This window comes from Cavia porcellus, unplaced genomic scaffold (assembly GCF_034190915.1).
Source record: "Cavia porcellus strain 051 isolate PalLab524CR breed Dunkin Hartley unplaced genomic scaffold, mCavPor4.1 scaffold_16, whole genome shotgun sequence".
Lineage (NCBI taxonomy): Eukaryota > Metazoa > Chordata > Mammalia > Rodentia > Caviidae > Cavia > Cavia porcellus.
This window is the reverse complement of record NW_026947499.1, coordinates 7,439,827-7,458,672: the sequence shown is the minus strand read 5'-3', so window position 1 is coordinate 7,458,672 and position 18,846 is coordinate 7,439,827. Positions and strand designations below refer to the sequence as shown.

The following is an 18,846-nucleotide window of genomic DNA, read 5'->3' as shown; positions in this document are numbered from 1 at the left end:
TGAGGCCAGCCTGGGTCACATAGTGAGCTCAAGCTCAGCCTGAATTACACATCGAGATCCTGTCTCAGAAAAGAAAACAAAACCAATGCTCTTTATAGAGACTGGATTGTTTTTTAAGTCTTAGAAAGATACATGACTCATAACCAAACTGTATTTCATTCCTGAAAAGGAGAAGTGGTAATCCTCAGAATTTCTTTTCTTCTTTCGCGCCCTGTAATGTCATGACTCCTGCAATTGCCGATGTTTTGGTCATGTGGAGACAGCATTTCTAGGAAAGCTTTCATCATCGGGGCATAAGAACACATTTGCTGCTCTCTCTTTATTGACTCCGGGTGTGTGTGTGTGTGTGTGTGTGTGTGTGTGTGTGTGTGTATGATCAAACCTAGGGCCTCTTGCACAGCCGGCAAGCACTCTACCACTGACTTACAGTTCTGGCCGTTTTTTATTTTATCCCAAGACAGTCTCACTAAATTCCCCAAGCTGGCCTGAAATTTGCAATCCACCTGCCTCAGCCTTCTGAGTAGCAAGGGTCAGAGATGTGCGTACCACACCAGGCTTTTTAGTGATGCTTAACCAGCCACTGTATACTGCAGCCCTGAGGGTGACAGTTCTCCCAGCTTGTCACGTAAGAACAGGGATTCTGCACATCAGGTTAAGGAAGTAGCTCAGTGGAGGAACACTCACCCAGCATGTGCAGGTTGTGGCTTCAAAATCCACAGCACCACAAGGGAAAAAAATTCCACTTTGTCACGTACTGCTGGTGAGTCACCTTTTCTCAGGAAGTTGCATTCTTTTGGTTAAATCAAGACCACAGGTGGGTTTTTCTGTTTTCAGTTTTACTCTGGGGTTTCAGAGAGAAGGAAGAAGTCGATACCGAGGGGTGATAAGGGCTGTGAGGCGGTGAAAAGAGGCCCAGTTTGGTGCTGCATGCTGTAGTCCCAGCACTCGGGAAGCTGAGGCAGGAAGATCACTGCAAGTTTGAGCCCAACCTGGGCTACATGGTGAGACCCTGTCTCAAAAAAAAAGAAAAGCCAGTGGCCCCACTAAGCCCTCAGGTCATGTCTCAGCAATCCCAGAGAAGCCTCCCTGGTTAAGCCTCCCTTAAGCCTCTTGAGAGGCAAGGGGAAAATTCTCCCTCTAGCTGCTCCTTCTCTGTGTATTTCTTTTCCAGGGCTGCCTTAACAAATTACCACTGAGCAGATGGCTTAAAACAACAGAAGTGGCCGGGCATGATGCACACCTTTAATCGCAGCATTCAGGAGGCTGAGGCAGGAGGATCCCAAGTTTAGCACCAGCTTGGACAATTTAGCAAGACCCTGTTTCACAATAAAAACTGAAGAAGGACAAGGAATGTAGCTCGTAAGAAGGTCCTGGATTCAATCCCCAGTATACAGCCAAAGGAAAAAAATGTAAAACCAGGTGGCCTTAAATGCATTCACTTTGCTGTTCAACCATCACATCCTCTCCAGGACTGTTCAAGTTCCCTGTCCTCAGTGCTTAGCTCACATGCACTCTCCCGCAGCCCTGGCAGTCACCACAGTATTTCTGTCTCTGCACTGGACAGCTCTTAGAAGCTGTCATCAGAGAAGTAGAATCCAACCAGAGGTACCGTTTTCTGACTGGTTTTATTTCACTGAACACAACACTGTCCACATTCATCTGAGTTCCTGCTGTGAGGCAGATTCCCGCCTTGTGAGCACAGAGCAGCACTGTGAAAGGCCACCACGCCACCTTCTTGCGTCGTCGTCTGCTTCCTGGCTACAGAATCTAAGAGAAACGGAACTCCCAACCCACGATGTCAGAGGCGCCGAGTGTCGTCTCCTGACACACAAGGGTGAATTCCAAAAGACAAAGGAGGTTAGGAGGAGGAAAGGTTTATGAGGAGCCAGCAGGGGCACCCAAGGGGGCCACCGAGAGGCACTTTATCAGGGCTGATTTACCTAGCAGGGTCACCATGTGGGTATCTCAGGGTCAGACTGCCACCAGCCTGCAGGGTCACAAGTACAGCTGCTGAGCTAAACTGGAGTGGCTGGGAGGTGGGTCGGGTCGTGTGGCAAGCATGCATGGGAAGAACAAGGGCGACTGGGGAAAGGGTGGCTAGGGTGGCTGATGCCCAGCTGTCCTCCCTGGCCCAGGTGGTGCTAACTGCAGTGTTCTCCCACGTCCCTGCTTACCCTTTTGGCAGGCAAGCGGGCCAGGCCATTGCAGCAGCTCTAGCTGGAGGCCTGATCTTCAGCTGCACCTCCTTGGAGAGCCACTGTCTCTCTGACTACGATTAATTTCTACCTAATTTAGCTGCTTGTAATAGTAATTAGGCAGCGATGTCTATGTCCTCAGTGTTTTCCTCCTGATTGTACATTTGAGGTTTCAGGTTGCTTTTTTGGGGGGTACTAGAGGTAGAACCCAGGGGTTCATGCATGCTAGACAGGTGCTCACCCTATGTCAGGTCCTCTGGCTCGAGCTGTGTGAACCAGTCTTACAAACACTTCTGTTTGCTTATTTTTATGTTTTGGGACAGGGTCTCATTATGCAGTTCTGGCTGGTCTTGAACTCACTATGTAGCCCAGGCTGCCTATGAATTTGCAGAGATCCTCCCGCCTCAGCCTCCCAAGTGCTGGGATTACAGGCGTGGGCCACCACATCCAGTTTCATACACACATAATTATCCCTTTGTGTCTGTTAAAAAGTTGTGGCACTGATGGTTTCAAGAGTGGATAAGGGCTGTAGGAGAGCTCAGCAGTACAGCTCAAGGCTGTGGGTTCAGCTTCCAGCACCCTAAAAAAGCAAAGGGAACGACAAGATGAGAGTCACTGGCTAGGCACCAGGAAGAGCGTCCTCTAATCCGCTTCCTCTTCCTTTCCTCCTACCCTGCAGGCCCTGGCAAGGATTCAACTTCAGCCCAGAGGAAGGGAGCTCAGGCTGCCTGTCCACCTCTTCGGAATTCAGTGTTTGGTTTCTTTTTGTTCCAGTGCCCTCACTCCCTGTTTTGGAAATAGCTCACCTTCCGGGTGATTTAAGGCTCTTCCAATACACAGCCCCCCTCTTTCTAGACTAGATTCATCGAATCTATAAACTGAGCAGCTGAGCAAGGGGTAAAAGCAGACCCCCAGGCAGGCCATGAAGACAAACAGAAAGGTCATTCCCTTCCCTGCCAGAAGTTCTCAGAGGGTGATGTTTTAATTCATTTCATCACCACTGAATTCCTGCCACCTTCCCGACACACAGGGCACCTTTATCAGCATCAGCACAGGACCAGCTGTCAAACAGGTTCTGACCGTGGACGACTGCAGTCACTGTTTACACATTGCACAATGATTTGGGTCCGAGAGCCAAGAACTACATTAAGATCTAATCCAACAGTCTGTAGATGTTAACCCCTTAGCTTTGAATGCCCTCAGCCGAAGCTCACCAAAAGCTGGCATGGTGGCACATGCCTGTGATCCCAGCCCTTGAGAGGCTGAGGCAGGAAGATCACTGAGAATTGGAGGCCAGCCTGAATTACACACATAGTGAGACCCTGTCTCAAAAAACTAAACTAAAGGTGGTTCGGATTCCTGCCTCAGAAATTTTTCTGTGGGAGCAGAGCAGGGCCCTAGTCAGATGTCCCAGAGCCACGACAGGCGGGGAAGGCCTGGAGCAGCGACTTTGGAAAGGGGAGCTGATCCCCTCTCTGGCTGGAAGTGGCCCCTCTCAAGAAAGAAGCACGGGGTTTCCAGGCCCTTGTCCAGGTGCTAGGTCCTTGCAGAGGGAGCTAAGGGGTGGGCACTCCCGAGGGTGTTCCCACAGCCCACAGCTCTGGCAGGACTGCAGCCTAAAGCCTGTCCATCCTGTTTCCTAAACAGAGAGACTGGTTAGAGACCGGGAGTGCAACCACAGGCTGCCTGTGCTCCCATCTCCCTCCTCCTCCCTCTCTTTCCCTAAAACTGAGAATTAACTGCTGTTTAGGGTGTTTTTGTTTTTGTTTTCAGTGCTGGGAATTGAACCCAAGGCCTTCACATTGAGCTATGTCCCCAGCCCTTTTTAAAAGTTTTTATCTTGAGACAAGATCTCACTCAGCTGCCCAGGCTGGGCTGGAATTTGCAACCCTCCTGCCTTAGCCTTCCAGACTTCTAGGATGGCAGGTGTGTATCACTGTGCCTCGCAAGAATTCTTTGTTACTAGTTGCTTCCTTGCAAGCTAAAAAGCTCCCATTTCCTTCACTGTAGCGACAGCAATGCCTGGCATGGCTCATCTGCCTCCCATGAGGCAGGTAGGTATATGAAGGAGGCGAGTGCTGGACTTGGTCTTTGCCATGACAGCAGCGTCTCTGACGGCATCTTTGGCTGTGGACAATAAAATCCTCAGCTAGATGCATAGCTATTCTCTCAGTACTCAGGGAGGCTGAGGCAGAGGATCCAAAGTTCAAACCCAGCTTAAGCAACTCTGTGAGACTCTGTCTCAAAAACGAGGGAGGTACTCCCTGGTAAGCGGCGGCAGTGTGGCCCACTGCAGCCCTTTCAGGGGGAGAACCAGCAGTGTCTCCTGAGATCGATGCCATGTTGGAACTGAGGATGCTGAGAAAGCAAATGAGCATCCTGCCTCCCGGCTTAGCAATAATGAACCTACTGCTACATGGCCTAGAGTCAAATATCCCACTTCCCCTATCCTCCTTCTCCCCACCGCCTATTAGCAAATGAAAAACCAGAAATCTGAGCATCTCCTGGGAGGCTGACCATAGCAAATAAGGGGGACTTCCTTCTACCATTTCTTTGAAGGCAAATATTTTTATTACTGTTTTGCTCTTTTCTGATTAATGGTACTGCTCTATTCAATATTCTGTTTTGATAAGTTCTATAGTGTTCTATATTTCATCTCATTTTTATAAACGTGATTGAAAGAACAACTATTATAACAAAAATATACTATGATACCTATTACTTTTATCCTGGTAACCTGCTGTGAAGTTCTGTACCAATTTCACTGTACGATCTTAGTTGGCTTTATTCTGACTTGTTCTGTTGTATACTTTCAAAAAAAAAAAAAAAAAAACTAGGGAGGTGAGGTTCAGTATGTAGACCGTGAGTTCAATCCCAGTACTGTTTTAAAAAGAAAAAAAAAAGAGTGGCTGTAAGGGCCAGGTGTGGTGGTGTACACCTGTAATCCTAGCACTTGAGAGACTGAGGCAGGCGGATCACCATGAGTTCCAGGCCAGTCTGCGCTACATGGTCAGACTCTGTCTCAAAGAAAAAAAAAAAGGTTCTAAGCAAAAACATTTGTCACCTTGTGTAACCAGAAGTCCAGAGACAGAGTCCCAGAACAATGGCCCATCCAGAACCTGGCTCTTCGCTTGTCTCTGCCCTTCTCCATGCCATCCTCCACCTGCTGCTTTCCCCTTAGCTTTTTGCCTCGTGATACAATAAGGCTTCAGTTGCTCCAGACATTACATCCTTGCAAGAATTTCTACACATTATTTTTCCTCCCTGGAGTAAAATTCTGGTGCACACTTGAATCTTAGCAGGAGGACTGTAAGTTCAAGGCTAGTCTGGACTCTATATAGAGTTCAAAGTGGGTCTAGAATATATAAGGGGACCCTGTCTCAAAAAAGAAAAGTGAAATTCATATAACACTGAGTGAACCCTTCTAAAGAGCACGAGTCGCTGGCATTGAACACCCTTACACACCTGTGTAACCGCCATTTATGTCCAGGTCCACTTTCCTGCCTCCCCCGGAAGCCCAGGATGTTCCCATCCCCCAAGCAGCTTGTTTATTTTCTTTTGTTTTTTGAGACAGGGTCTCACTATATGGACCTTAAATTTGCTGTGTATCCCAGGCTGGCCTTGGACTCGGCAGTGGTCCTCCCACCTCAGCCTCTGAGTGCTAGGGTCACAGGTGTGCACCCCCATGCCCGGCCCAAAAGCTCTGTATAAAAGCAAGGGGAATTTTCTGCCCACATTCCTGGGAGACTCTCTCCTGCATGTGAGCGGCTGGCCTGTGTCCCACCTCCACGCCCAGAGCAGTGTCCCAGCAAGGATCTAGCCCCCAGGGAGAGTGTACGCTCCTCAGACTCTCCCTGCAGTGGGGCCACAGCCCAGGAGGGCAAGGCCTCTTGCAGGAGGCTCCCTGCCTGCAGGGGGTGACAGCCTCGCTGGCCAAGTACCCTTCCTGCTGTCAATCATGGCGGGCTCCGGTCCAGGGGGTGAACTTGCCGGCCTTCCCTTTGGAGGTCATGGGGCTCTCTTTGTTCCCCCATGTTTACTCTGCAGACCTGTGGATGCTGAGGATGCATGCAAGGGCCAGGCAGGCCACGAACAGCCTGGGGAGCTGCAGGGCTGAAGCTTTGCCTGGAAGAACTTGCAGGAGCCGCCGGGCTGCAGAGGTGGTGCTGGTCCCAGCCTCCCTGCACAAACGCCAGAAACACGTCTCCCTTTTTCTGTTGGCTTCTGGATCCCTCTGTGTGTGCCAGCGCCTGTGCCTTGCTCCCACCCATAGATGCCAGGGATTCACTCACTTTATCTCCTCAACAGGTGTTAGGAAGGCTGAGGCAAGAGGATTGCCAAGAGTTTGAATGGCCAGCCTGACTTACAGTGAGATGCTGTCTCATAGAGAAATCAATCAAAATTGCATGTAACCTCTGCAGTTCTCCTAAATGCTTTAATTTTTGTAAAATTTGTACTGATACACTTTACCGTGTGTAGTGATTATGTTCACCGTAGGGAATGAGTTACATTCCTGAGCACTTTAAATCAGCCTTCAGCCACTTCCCCACTTCCGTGTCTGGTGCAGTGTAAATACCATGTGCTTGGTGGTTACACTGTGTTGTGTAGAGGATGACAGAAAATAAATCCCACACACGTTCAGAACCGACCCACAGCTTTTCATTTATTTGTTTGTTTTGGTGCTAAGCATTGAACCCAGGCCCTTCACGCTGAGCTACATCCCCAAATCATTTTATTTTTTATTTTGAGACAGGGTCTCGCTAAATTGCTAAATTTCCCGCAACCTGTGATCTCCCTGCCTCAGCCTCCTAGAGTCCTGGGATTACAGAGGTGCTGATTCTTTTTAGTGGCCAAGAGACATTCTGCAGACTGGATACAGCATAATTCAGCCTCTGCCATTTTTCTTCTTCCAGGAATTCACTTAAAAAGAAAGAAAGAAAGTGACCTCCAATAAACATCCTTGTCCTTAAATTTTGGTATTTTTATTTCTCTGGGACGGATTCCCAGGAGTGGGATTAGCTGCTCAGAGGTCACGTTTAGCTTCAGTCTCTGCAGATGTCTCGTGGTCACTTTCCCAAGTGGCCCGAGTGACCCCGAGAGGGGTCTGCCCCCCATCCTCTGCCAGCAGCGGCCCCGCGCCTGCTCCGGCTCTGGCCTCTCCCTTCCTTTGCTCCTTCGTGGGCTCTGCCCTCCGTCCTTTGCTTGGCTCCTCAGCCCCAGCCCTATCTGCAGGGCTTATCTTTGCTGCCTGCTGGAAAATGCTCTTTATTCTGGGTGCTTTGGGCTTGGGCTCCAAGCTGAGTTGCAATTGAGATCACTGACCCTGGACCAGCCGCCAGTGGTCACTGCTTGACCCTGGCCGTGTGACCTCTTTAGTTATTTAACCTCATCCCGCCTCAGTTTACCCCTCTGTTCAATCATGATCCAATTTCTCATCCTAGTGCCTGCTGGGATTGAGCCCAGACCACTGCTGGGGTACATAGCGAACTCACCCCAGGCCGGGGAATGGTGCTTGCACGCACGCACACAGGCAGCACTGCCAGCTCAGTCCAGCCTTATTTACGTTGCAAATATTTCTCCAGCTTCATCATTTGAATTGGCTTTATTTCTGCTCCCTTTTGTCACACAAAGCCCTGGGATGTTTATGTAGTCCAGCAGATCCATCTTGTGCTGCCTGGCTTTGGAGTTCCCAGGCTTGGTAAAGGTCTCCCCGTTGCCTGTGAGACAAATGTCCCCACCCTGACCACCAGCAGACACTGTTGTCTGCTCCCCACTCTGCAGTGTGCTGTGTCCTCGCCCCCTGATCGCTGCTTCCTTCAAGGAGATTGCAGGTTTCACACACACACTCACACGCATGGGCCTTCCCCTCGCTGAGCGGTCCCCAGTTACCTCTGGTCACCAACTGGCTGTCCCCCAAGCTGTCCCCTTGGCCCCGCCATCCAGGTTCACATGAGGCTTTGACCTCCACCCTGAGGGACCCCATCTCGGGCCCATCCCCAGCCGCTTCTCCCCCAGCCCCCACCCTCCAGCTGTGCCCTGGTCACCACGGAGACCCGGCCCATCCGCAGGCCACCACCCAGTGTCAGCACCGAAGGGACCCTGAGAGTCCTCAGAGCTCTCGTGTCAGGAAGCAGCAACTGAGGCCAAATGTTGTCAGTGAAGATGCTCTTTGGTGGACGTGCTGTGCCAGTGGCCAGGGTCACATTGCCCCCACTATGAGGTGTGACCTGGGGACTCTTGCACTTCCCTCCTCACCTCCTTCCTCTGGGTCCCCTGCTGAGACCCATAACACCTTGCTCCCCACCTCGACCTGCTCAGGGGCAGCCTGGGTAACCTTCTTACCTTTCCCTCGCAGAATATCCATGTGCTTCAGTCCCTCTCTCTTCTACAAGAAGCCTGGACAACTTTGTCTTATTATTTATTTACTTACTTACTTTTTGTCTTTTTGAGACAGGCTCTCACTTTGCAGTTCCGGCTGGCCTTGAGCTCACTTTGTAGGCCAGGCTGGTCTGGAACTTGCAGGGATCCTCCTGCCTCAGCCTTCCAAGTGTGGGATTACAGACCTGTGCCACCACTCCTGGCTCTATACAGTGTTAAACTGTCATGTGGGTAATGTGTTCCTGACCCTGTGTTTTCCCTCTTTTCGCCTTTTTCCTCAGATTTTCTTTTCAGGTACATTTGTAACTGGGCCAATCGCTTAAGTAGTTTTACCAGGTGTAGTGGCAGGCACCTGTGACCCCAGCACATGCCCACAGTCCCAGCTACTTGGGATGTTGAGGTAGGAGGATCACTTGAGCCCAGGAGTTTGGGACTGGCCATGGCAACATAGCAACAAAGTTTTTTTAAAAAGCTGGGCATGGTGAGATTATAGGAATGTGCCACCATACTTGGCAAAACTACCTGAGAGGTGTGTGAACTATAATCCCAGGACTCGGGAGACTGAGGCAGGAGGACCCCTTGTTTTTTGTTTTTTGTTTTTGTTTTTTTTTTGTCTTTTTCCTTTTTATCAGTTCTGGGGATCGAACTCATGACTGCCTGCTTTCAAGACAGGCACTTATGCCACTGAGCTAAATCCCCAGCCAGATCCCTTAGGGTCTGAAGCCAGCCTGGGCTACATAGTGAGAATCTGCCTCAAAAATCAGAGAGAAAGAGAGAGAGAGAGAGAGAGAGAGAGAGAGAGAGAGAGAGAGAGAGACAGAGAGAGAGACAGAGGGAGAGGGAGAGAGAGAGAAAAAGAGAGAGAGAGAGAGTTGTCTTTTGTTTGTGTACCAAGTCCCTCAAAGAAGATACTACAAACACACACTAACAAAAACTTCTTAAAAATAAAAAATAAAATAAAATGAGACGCTTATAAAAGTTACATTAGGTATAAAAAAAATAAAATTGCTACACTCTGCTTCTGTGGGAGCCAGAGAGTGTGATAATTCTTTTCTCTCTCATTCAGTTTTCAGAGGAGGTGCACGGTGCCAAAGTTTACGACCTCATAAGGTTTCCGGGGGTACAAGGAGGGCGACCAAGCCATGGCCACTGCGGTGTTTGCCCAGGGAAGGTCGAGCTACTCTTAATGTCACCCTGCTCTTTCTAGAGTGCAGCACTGCAGCGTGGCAGTGTCAGATTGTTTGCCTCCCAGGTAATAAGTGGTTTTTAAACAGATACACACGGCCCTCCTGCCTGGCATATGGCCTGTTGGCTTCAACGACAGACTGTTACCTTCTCAGTTTCCTAGAGTCTGAAAGTCTGAAAACAAGGCATGGGTAGGGTTGTTTTCTTTTTTCTTTTCAGGGCACCAAACCTTTTCACTGAGCACCATCCCCAGCCCTTTCAGTTTTGAGACTGGGTCTCATGAAGTTGCTGGACTGGGCTTTGACTTGGAATCCTCCTGCCTCAGCCTCCCAGAGTGCTGGGATAACAGGTGTGGGCCACAGGGTGGTGTCTCCTGAGGCCTCTGTCCCTGCCTTTCCCTTGTGTCCACAGTGCTTCCCTCCAGATCTCTTCGTACCAGACACTGGTCCTTGGGGTCAGGATAAACCCGCACTCTCACATGACCACATTTAATTCAGTCTCCTCCATGAAGGCCAGGTGTGCACACAGTCGCCCTCCCAGATACTGGGGCTGCCACACTTTCATCCCTTTGGGAATGTTCACAGGGAACAAGGATGGAGCTCTGGGGTAGAACGATTGCCTGGCCTTATTGATTGAGTGATTTGTACTCAATGTAGAGAGCGCAGAATATTAAAGAGAGGAGGCAAGCAGATAAGAAAAGAGTTTAAAAAGGGAGGAGAGCACGGAGGGAGTCACCGCAAGGAAGGCTGTGGCGGCTCCCAGCAGACAAAAGGCAGGGTCTGCCTGATATAGGCTTAACCACCCCACTGGCCTGGGGTATTATTGAAAGGATTTGGGGAGCCCATCTGCCCAGCACTCAGCACACAGTCACAGTCTGCACTGAGCTATATCCCAGGACCCCCCTTTTCTCCCACAATGACCCAATGACAAACATATGAAAATGTGGCTTCTCTTTTTTTTTTTTTGTCTTTTTCCTTTTTTATCGGTACCGGGGATCGAACTCACGACTGCCTGCTTGCAAGGCAGGCACTTATGCCGCTGAGCTAAATCCCCAGCCCCTGAAATGTGGCTTCTCTTTACTGTGAGTCATTTACTGTCATTGCCAAGTGATTTTTCTTCAGTTTTGAAAGTTTTCAGAATAAAAAGTTAGGTGGGAAAGCTGGGCATGATGGTGCACATGTGTTATCCCAGCACTCAGGAGGCTGAGGCAGGAAGATCATGAGTCAGCATGGGTTACAGTGAGTCTCTGTCTCTAGTGGAAAAAAAAGGCGTAATATTTGCATATAATGTATGCAGATCCTTCCATACAATTTAAAGCATCTCTGGTTTCCTTATATCTAATACAGTGTAAATTCTATGTAAATAATTGCTGTATTGGATTATTTAGGGAGTAATGACACGAAAATCTGCATATATTCAGTAGAGATGAAAGTTTTTTAAAAAGTATTTTCTTTTTTTGTCTTTTTCCTTTTTATCGGTACCGGGAATCAAACTCACGACTGCCTGCTTGCAAGGCAGGCGCTTATGCCGCTGAGCTAAACATCCAGCCCCAAGTTTTTTAAAAAGTATTTTCAGCTAGACATGGTGGCTTGTAATCCCACCACTCCAAGTTCCCAAGTTCAAGTTTACACTGGGCAATTTAATAAGTTAGCATCTCAAAAACATAAGAAAGAAACAAAGAAAGAAAAGTTATTCATGTACAGGTACAAATTCTCTATGATGAATGTGATCATTATGTATATCTAAAATGTACCACTAAAATCTGATTGGAGAAGAAAGAAAGTAAAGGGGCCGGGATGTAGCTCAGTATATAAAGGTGGGGTGGGGAGCTAATTTATTTGAAAGCTAAGAAGGGGTGGAGGCAGAGCTCCTGCCAGCAGGCAGGGGTTTTGAGCAGGAAGCCCATGGCGTCCTTTGCCTGGGGCTCTTTAAGGGGTTTAGGCTGCTGTGCAGGCAACATGATCTCCACCCCTAGAGAACTACGTTCCTTTTAGGGTCCAACCAAGGCCGTGTCCACACAGCGCCTGTGCAGGGCCCACCTGCCTCCCACTCTGGGGAGGCCCCATCAGCTGCAGGGTGCCCAGGAGATGTTTCTGTGAGCTCCCTGCCTCAGCCTGCCCCACTGTGGATGTTGTAGTCAGGGTTTGAAAGGGAAAAGATTAAATACAAGACACAACGTTTAGGATTATTTTATAATAGTCACCCAAAAAGTCAAATGCAAAACAAGTGTGGGAGACCTGGCCACACACCCAAGAATCCAGCTTAACACCTGGATCCCACAACAAATATCCTGCATGTGTCCAGCTGGAGGCCTAGAGAGCACTACAATGTCTCATGCAAGTCTGTACCAAGGATCTGCGCTGGGGAGGCCCAAAGGCCAGTGGTGGAAGCTGGGACGTCTGTACCAGCAGGGTAAAGGAGCTGTTGGCAGGCCAAGGAGTCTGCACTGGAGCCGGGAAGCAATGCTCAAGATAAGGACCAGAGTCCCCTGAAAAGAACCACAACCGTCCTCAGTGACAGTGAGATCTTGAGGTCCTCGAAGGATGACAACAACCAAGTTGACATCAGGAAGCCAGCATGACAAGCTTCTCCAGGAGCATCAACGGCACACAGCTTCCCTTCCAGTTTCACTGTTATGCTGCTGGCAACACTCCTCAGGTGAGCTCTCCGCACCCAGCACCACGCTGACTCAGTTCAGCCGGGCATTATCAGCTAACCATTAGTTAATCTACCACAGTGGGGCCGCTGTCCTTCCTGCCTGATAGGATCCTGATCCTGGTTCCCAGGGGTGCAGGGCTGTGGCTGGAAGAGGATGGTTCTGCTCAGTCTGTCTGTCTGTCTGTCTCACTCTCTCTCTGTTGCTGTCTCCTCCCTACTCACATACCTTGAGACCAAGTGAACATACCATTGGCTCAGTCCAGTATGGTCTCGTTTGCACATTCATTCATGGTGCTGGAGCTGGAACCTGGGCCTGGTGCATGCTGGGTAGCACTCTGAGTTCCAGCCCAGCCCTGGTCCTATCTTAATGGATGTCGCACAGGAAACGGAAGTGTTTAAGAAACAACTAAGAACTGCTGATAATCTTGAATGCTGATGATAGCTAAATGTGATATTTCTTCCCAGCAGCCCATCTTTATTAATGATCACAGAGGTGGTACACACTGGTTGCTGACGATTTAGAAAGAGCTGGAAAGAAAATGAAAATCACCTGTGGCCCCTCACCAAGCATAATCATGCTGAGCCTCTGGTGTTTGTCTGATAGGGTCTTATTTCATGCATACATTATACACACGTGCATATTTATTTGTGATTTCTTATTTAGAGACAAGGTCTCACAATGTGTTGAAGCTGGCCTTGAACTCACTATGTACCCCAGGCTGGCCTCGAACTCACAAAAATCTTCCTTCCTCAGCCTCCTGAGTGCTGGGAGCACAGGTATGTGCCACCGTGTCTAGCTCAGATGTATGTGTGTTCTGAGACAGGGTCTCACTATGTAGTGCAGGCTGGTCTTGAACTTGCTCATATAACTCAGACTGGCTGGTTCTGAATTCATGGCAATCCTCCTGCCTCAGCCTCCCCAGTGCTGGGATTACAGGGGTACACCACCGTGCCCGTAGAATGTGTATTTTAAGAGTTGAGCTCCTGCTGTGTTTTAGAACCCTTCTCTGTTTAAGGTGATGCGATCTGTTTTTCACGTCTTTCATTCTTTTCATATGCAGGGTTTTTTACCTCACTGTGTAGCTGGCCCCATACTCACCGTGCCAGCCACACTGACCTTTCATCCCTTTCTTTCATCCCTTTTGTAGAATGTTGACTTGCAGCCCCCACGATGTATGTTCACCCCCAAATTTGGAGTGCGACATTATTGGGGCTTAGGGTCTTTGTAGTTAAGATGCAGTTGTCCTGGGGTAAAGTGGACCCTAAATCCAGTGACAAGTGTCTTTAGGCACAGGAGAGGGGACAGAGGCCTGAGAAAAGCAGGCTAAGTGAGGGGGGAGGCAGAGGAGGGAGTCAAGTGCCCTGGGCCAAGCAATCCAGAGATCTTGGGTGATCACAGACTCAGAGGAGGCATGGGACAGATCCAGAAAGCCAGGCGTGGTGGCACACACCCTCACCCCATCACTCGGGAGGCTGAGACAGGAGGATGATTGCAGTTTGAGGCCAGCCTGGGCTACTTCAGTGGGTTTAAGGCCAGCCCAAACCACACAGCAAGACCCTGCCTCAAAATAAAATAAAATAATAAGGTATAAGAAGTATAAAAGTCTTGGGGTGCAGCGCAGTGCAAGAGCCCTTTGTTCAATTCCCAGTACTGGATAAAAAACAAAAACAAGCCAGGCATGGTGGTACACTCCTGTAATCCCAGCACTCAGGAGGCTGAGGCAGGAGGACCATTGCAAGTTCAAGACCAGCCTAAACTACAAAGTGATTTCAAGTCCAGCCTGAACTGCATAGTGAGACCCTATTTCACAAAGACTAAAAACAAAACAATAACTCCAGAGGAACCAAGCCTTCCCACACTTTGGTTTCGGGCTCATGGCCTTCTGAACGGGAGAGACTTCATTTTCCACCATGATGTTGTGGCTGAGGCAGCCAGCACAAGCTCACACGCACACAGACCTCATCCTCTCCTCCACAGGCCCAGCCTGGGCCAGGCTTCCTGGGCTTGTCCCCTCCACCCGTGCCCCGAGCTTGAGCAGGCCAGGAGCTGTATGCAGAAGAGGACTCAGCCGTCCTGGCCCTGCCCTGCCCGGCCACTGGAGCAGCGCCAAGCACCTGGCAAAACCCCAGTGCGGGGCAAGGGCATCTGCTGAGCTCTGCACCCCGCCATCACCCTTCCCTTGCAAGAGTCCGGGTTTGCCCTCGGGCTCCCCACTGACTCAGCCTACTAGGCTGGGGAAATCCCTGCCCTCCGAGCTCATCTCAGTGCCTTCCGCAAGGAGGGGACCCAGCTCCTTGGGAGCCGAGTGGAATCCAGAGTCTCGAACTCCTCAGAAACACTGGAGAAATTTCCTCTCTCCCCACGCAGGCCCGGAGGCCAAGGGCCTCCAACTCTGTCAGTGTCCTGGAAGGGAGGCAGCACAAGTCTCCGCTTGCTCCGAATCAAGGTGCGACAGTGGGTAGAAATGAAAGTGTAACAGAAACCAGAATATCTCCTTTCCCTCTCAGAACCAGGAACTAAAACCACCCATAGGAAACTCTTCCTCCTCCTGCGGGAGGATCTCACTCGGGTCTGATTCCTCTTTTAACACACAGACACCAAGAGCTGGCTCACTGGGCTCTAAATAAAACTCAGGTTCCTCTGGCGACCCTACCTGTCCCACCCTTGCGAATTAAATTCCTCTTCTTTATATTTCTTGGCCCGTCCCATCCCGACACGGGTGTGAATTTTACTTTCTGTCTCATGACCTAACTCAGCGCCTGGGTCCTTTCCTCACTTTGCAGGGCACAGAATTCTCCCACCAGGACAGAGTTGACGGCCCATAAAGGTCTCAGCTTAAGTAAGACATCCAGACCGTGGACCCTAACCCAGACCAACGCAACGCCACACTGCATCTGCTATCAAAATTTATTGAAAGAATAGATTTAGTATAGGAACAAAAAAAACATAAGCAAATAACCCAGGAGGAATCGCTCCCCTGGATGATCCATCGGGCTGGCAGCACGTTGCTGTCCTCCTGGTAGACGCGGAGGCTGGAGGTGACTGTCGTCTCTGTCACTGCCCCGTAACTGCTTATAGCCCTGAGTGAGTGTAAACGGGATGATCAGAGCCCCCTGGTAGCTCTACAGCCACTGCTGTCCCTTAACACTGGTCAGCTCGGTCCCCCTGGAGCCTACTCCCTCCTCGCCACCACTGGGAACTCAGAGGTCACCCAGATCTTACAGATAAATGTCTCTTCCCCGTTCACTTCTGCCAGTGCCGGGCTGGGAGGTGAGTCAGGCTGACTCCTGACTTCTTAAGGCTGCCCGGGCTCCCTCCAGAACTGCATGGTTCTCCTCCAGCCTCTCCTTGTCCCTCCTGAGTCAGATCACCTGGGGAACTGAGGCCCATCCGAGTCTCAGGCAGGAGAAGGAAGGAGCCACGCAGCCCAGGTGCCGAAGGGAGGGACTGTGGCTCTGACAGCGAGACACTGGCGTGGATGCTGGGTCCAACCTCACAGGCTGCAGGTGGCAGAGTCGAAGAGGCAGTTTTAGTCATCTGGAAACCTCGCTCTCTGTCCGTCCCTCGGAGATCTCAGCCATCGCAGTTTGTAACCTAGCCGCTCACTCTGCCACACTGTGTGTCTGAACTTGCTTCGCTGAATCTGGAAAGTTTCAGATACGGCAGGCCAAGTCCAGGGATGTCACTGTGTGCTTCTGCAGAGGTCTCGCTTCCTGGTGATCGTCTCCCTCGGTAGCCTGGCCACTTAACGCGAGCTGGGGTCCAGACAAGAGGGGCTCCAGGGCTCGCAGGGCTTGGCCATCAGCGCCTCCGGGGCGCCCCTGCTGCTGCCCGGCTCCTCCGTGAGCTCCATGCTGGTGCTGCGGTTGTTGTCTGGCTCCCCAGTGGGTGTCCTCCGCAGGCAGCGGTTGAAGAGCTCGGAGAAGAAGTTGGGGAAGGACGGGCTGGAGAAGTAGTACACCACGGGGTCCAGCATGCTGTTCATGTAGGTGAAGCTGAGCGTGATGAAGAACCCCAGGTCCACTGAGTAGTACCTGGAGCAGTTCCGGGTGCCCCAATTGCGCAGCATCCGGAAGATGTGTATCCGCACAGCCACGCTGGGCAGGAAGCAGATGATGAAGACGATAGCCACCACCAGAATGAAGTTGATGGCCCTCTTGATCTTGGCGTGCCTGTCCATCTGTCTCTGCCGCAGGCTCCAGATGATCCTGACCGAGCAGAACAGGATGATGGCCAGGGGCAGGAAGAACTCCAGGAGGAACATGGTATCGTGCCATCCGAAGGAGTCGCAGATGCTGAAGCTGCTGCACAGGTGGAATTTGGAGTTGAGGTAGGGGACCTGCATCTGGGTGTAGAGGAGGTGGATGGTGAGGGCGATGGTGAGGACCCACAGGAGGCAGGAGATGACAGCCGCCGTGCGGTTGGAGATCTTGTTCAGCGCGTGATGGGGATGCACCACCCGGAAGTACCTGTCCACGGCCACCACCGTGAGGAAGATGATGCTGCCCTGCCGGTTCATGGCCAGCATGAAGAGCATCAGCCGGCAAGCCGGGTCCCCGAACCTCCAGTCCCACTTCTTCAAGTAGTTGTCGGTCAGGAAGGGCAGACAGATGATCAGGAGAAAGTCAGCCACGGCCAGGTTGAACAGGAAAATCCGGCTGGATTTCCAGGATTTGAGATGGAAGCAGAAAATCCACAGCGCCAGGCCATTGCCCAGGAGCCCAAACACAAACTCCAGCACCAGCACAGGCGGCAGCACCTGGGCGATGGCTTCCACCGGGAAGATACAGCAGTTCTTCCCTCGGATTTCCAACGGGTAACCCTGGGAACTCATGGTGGGCCTGGCCCGGCTGCGCCAGGGCACAGTGCCTGCGAGTGCTCCGGGAGAGGCTGGCGGTGTGGTGAACGTGTGGTTCAGCCCTCGACTTTATGTCATTGGGGTGTTGAAATAGATGACTGAATGGTTACCAGGAAACTACGAAATCGCTTGGAGAAAAAAAAAAAGCTAGCAAGGCTCTTATGCAACCTGCTGTTTGCATAAACAAGCAATAAAATCCCCTGTGCAGACAGGAACACACCGATTTCTCTAAATGTAAAGGGTAGGTTTGGGCAGGCTGACGGCCTTTATGAATTGCTAAACTCTGGGAGACGCCCCCTGGGGAAGGCCAGTTGTGTGCTCCTGACCAAGTGTGTATTAGCATTGGAGAGCTGAGCCCCGTGTCACTCGCTTGAGTGACATGACTGACAGGTCCTCCTTGGCTGTAATAGCAATGCGATGCTCAACAACACGGTTTTCCAGAGACTGTAAGGAGTAGCACGAAACCTCAGCGTGTGTCTGACATAAGAAAAGGGCAGCGTGCCTGTGATTGCTTTGGGAGAGGCTGAGCCCCCTTGCTCATTTTAGGAAGACAGATGTGTTGAACCTGCGCCCTTTTCCTCACCCACCTCTCTGTGCAAACATGGGTTGTTTCTCTGCACTGAACCCTGCAATACTTTCTAGTTAGAAAAGAATGCTGGGCTGGGGAGCCGGGTGCCAGGCGTGGCGGCACACACCTCACCCTCCAGCGTTGGGGGGTGAGTTCGAGGCCAGCCTGAGTTACACAGCAAGACCCTCAAAAAACAAATGAAAGCCAGGCATGGTGGTGCACATCTGTGGTCCCAGCCCTTGGGAGGCTGAGGCAGGAAGACTACCGAGAGTTCAGGGCCAGCCTAGGATAACTAGCGAGTTCAACGCCAGTCTGGATTGCATCAAAAAAAAAAAAAAAAAAAAAAAAAAAAAAATATTTTTTTTTTAGTTCATGTTTGCAGTATAGTGAATACATTCATTGGGGCTGCATGATTTTTTCTTAGTGTATGTGCTGCCAAAGCGAGCACAGTGCTTAATATTTTGTAATGCCCCCAATTTTGAATAATTTTTTTTTGTACTGGGGATCAAACTCATGACCTTGCACTTGTCAGGCAAGCAGTTGTGCCGCTGAGTTAAATCCCCAACCCCAACGCTCCCACTTTTGTGAAACTAAATTTAGAGCTGCAGGACCTAGAGAGCATTGAGCTCCTCTATGCAGGAAGACACCAGTTCTTGGATATTTTAGTATAACTTGAAGTCATCCTGTGGAACATTCTTACAGTTTAAGTTTGTGTTCATGAAGTTTTTATTTATTTTTTAAGATTGGATCTTGTTATGCAGTCCAGTCTGGCCCTGAACTTTATATTTAGCCCAGGTTGGTCTTAAACTCTTGATCCTCCTGCCTCAGCCTCCCAAATAGCCAGCATTACATGCATGAAATTTCTAATTATGTTGAAATTGGAAATGTGTTCCTTCAGCTGTGTGCCTACATTAATACGGGTTTGTAGACCCTTCACAGTAGAGTCTGAGTCCTAATAGATTCCCATGGGCGAGAGGACTGGTGAAGGAGAGGATGATGGTGA

At 50.4% G+C, this 18,846-nt stretch overlaps 1 protein-coding gene across 1 annotated transcript; it reads right to left on the bottom strand.

Annotated features, from left to right (window-relative positions):
* Nucleotides 1–16,084: 16,084 nt before the first annotated feature.
* Hcar2 (hydroxycarboxylic acid receptor 2) lies at nucleotides 16,085–17,311 on the bottom strand. Its single transcript, NM_001172752.1, has one exon. The coding sequence runs from the start codon at nucleotides 17,249–17,251 to the stop codon at nucleotides 16,163–16,165; it is 1,089 nt and encodes a 362-aa protein (NP_001166223.1). The 5' UTR covers nucleotides 17,252–17,311; the 3' UTR covers nucleotides 16,085–16,162.
* Between the last annotated feature and the right edge of the window lie 1,535 nt (nucleotides 17,312–18,846).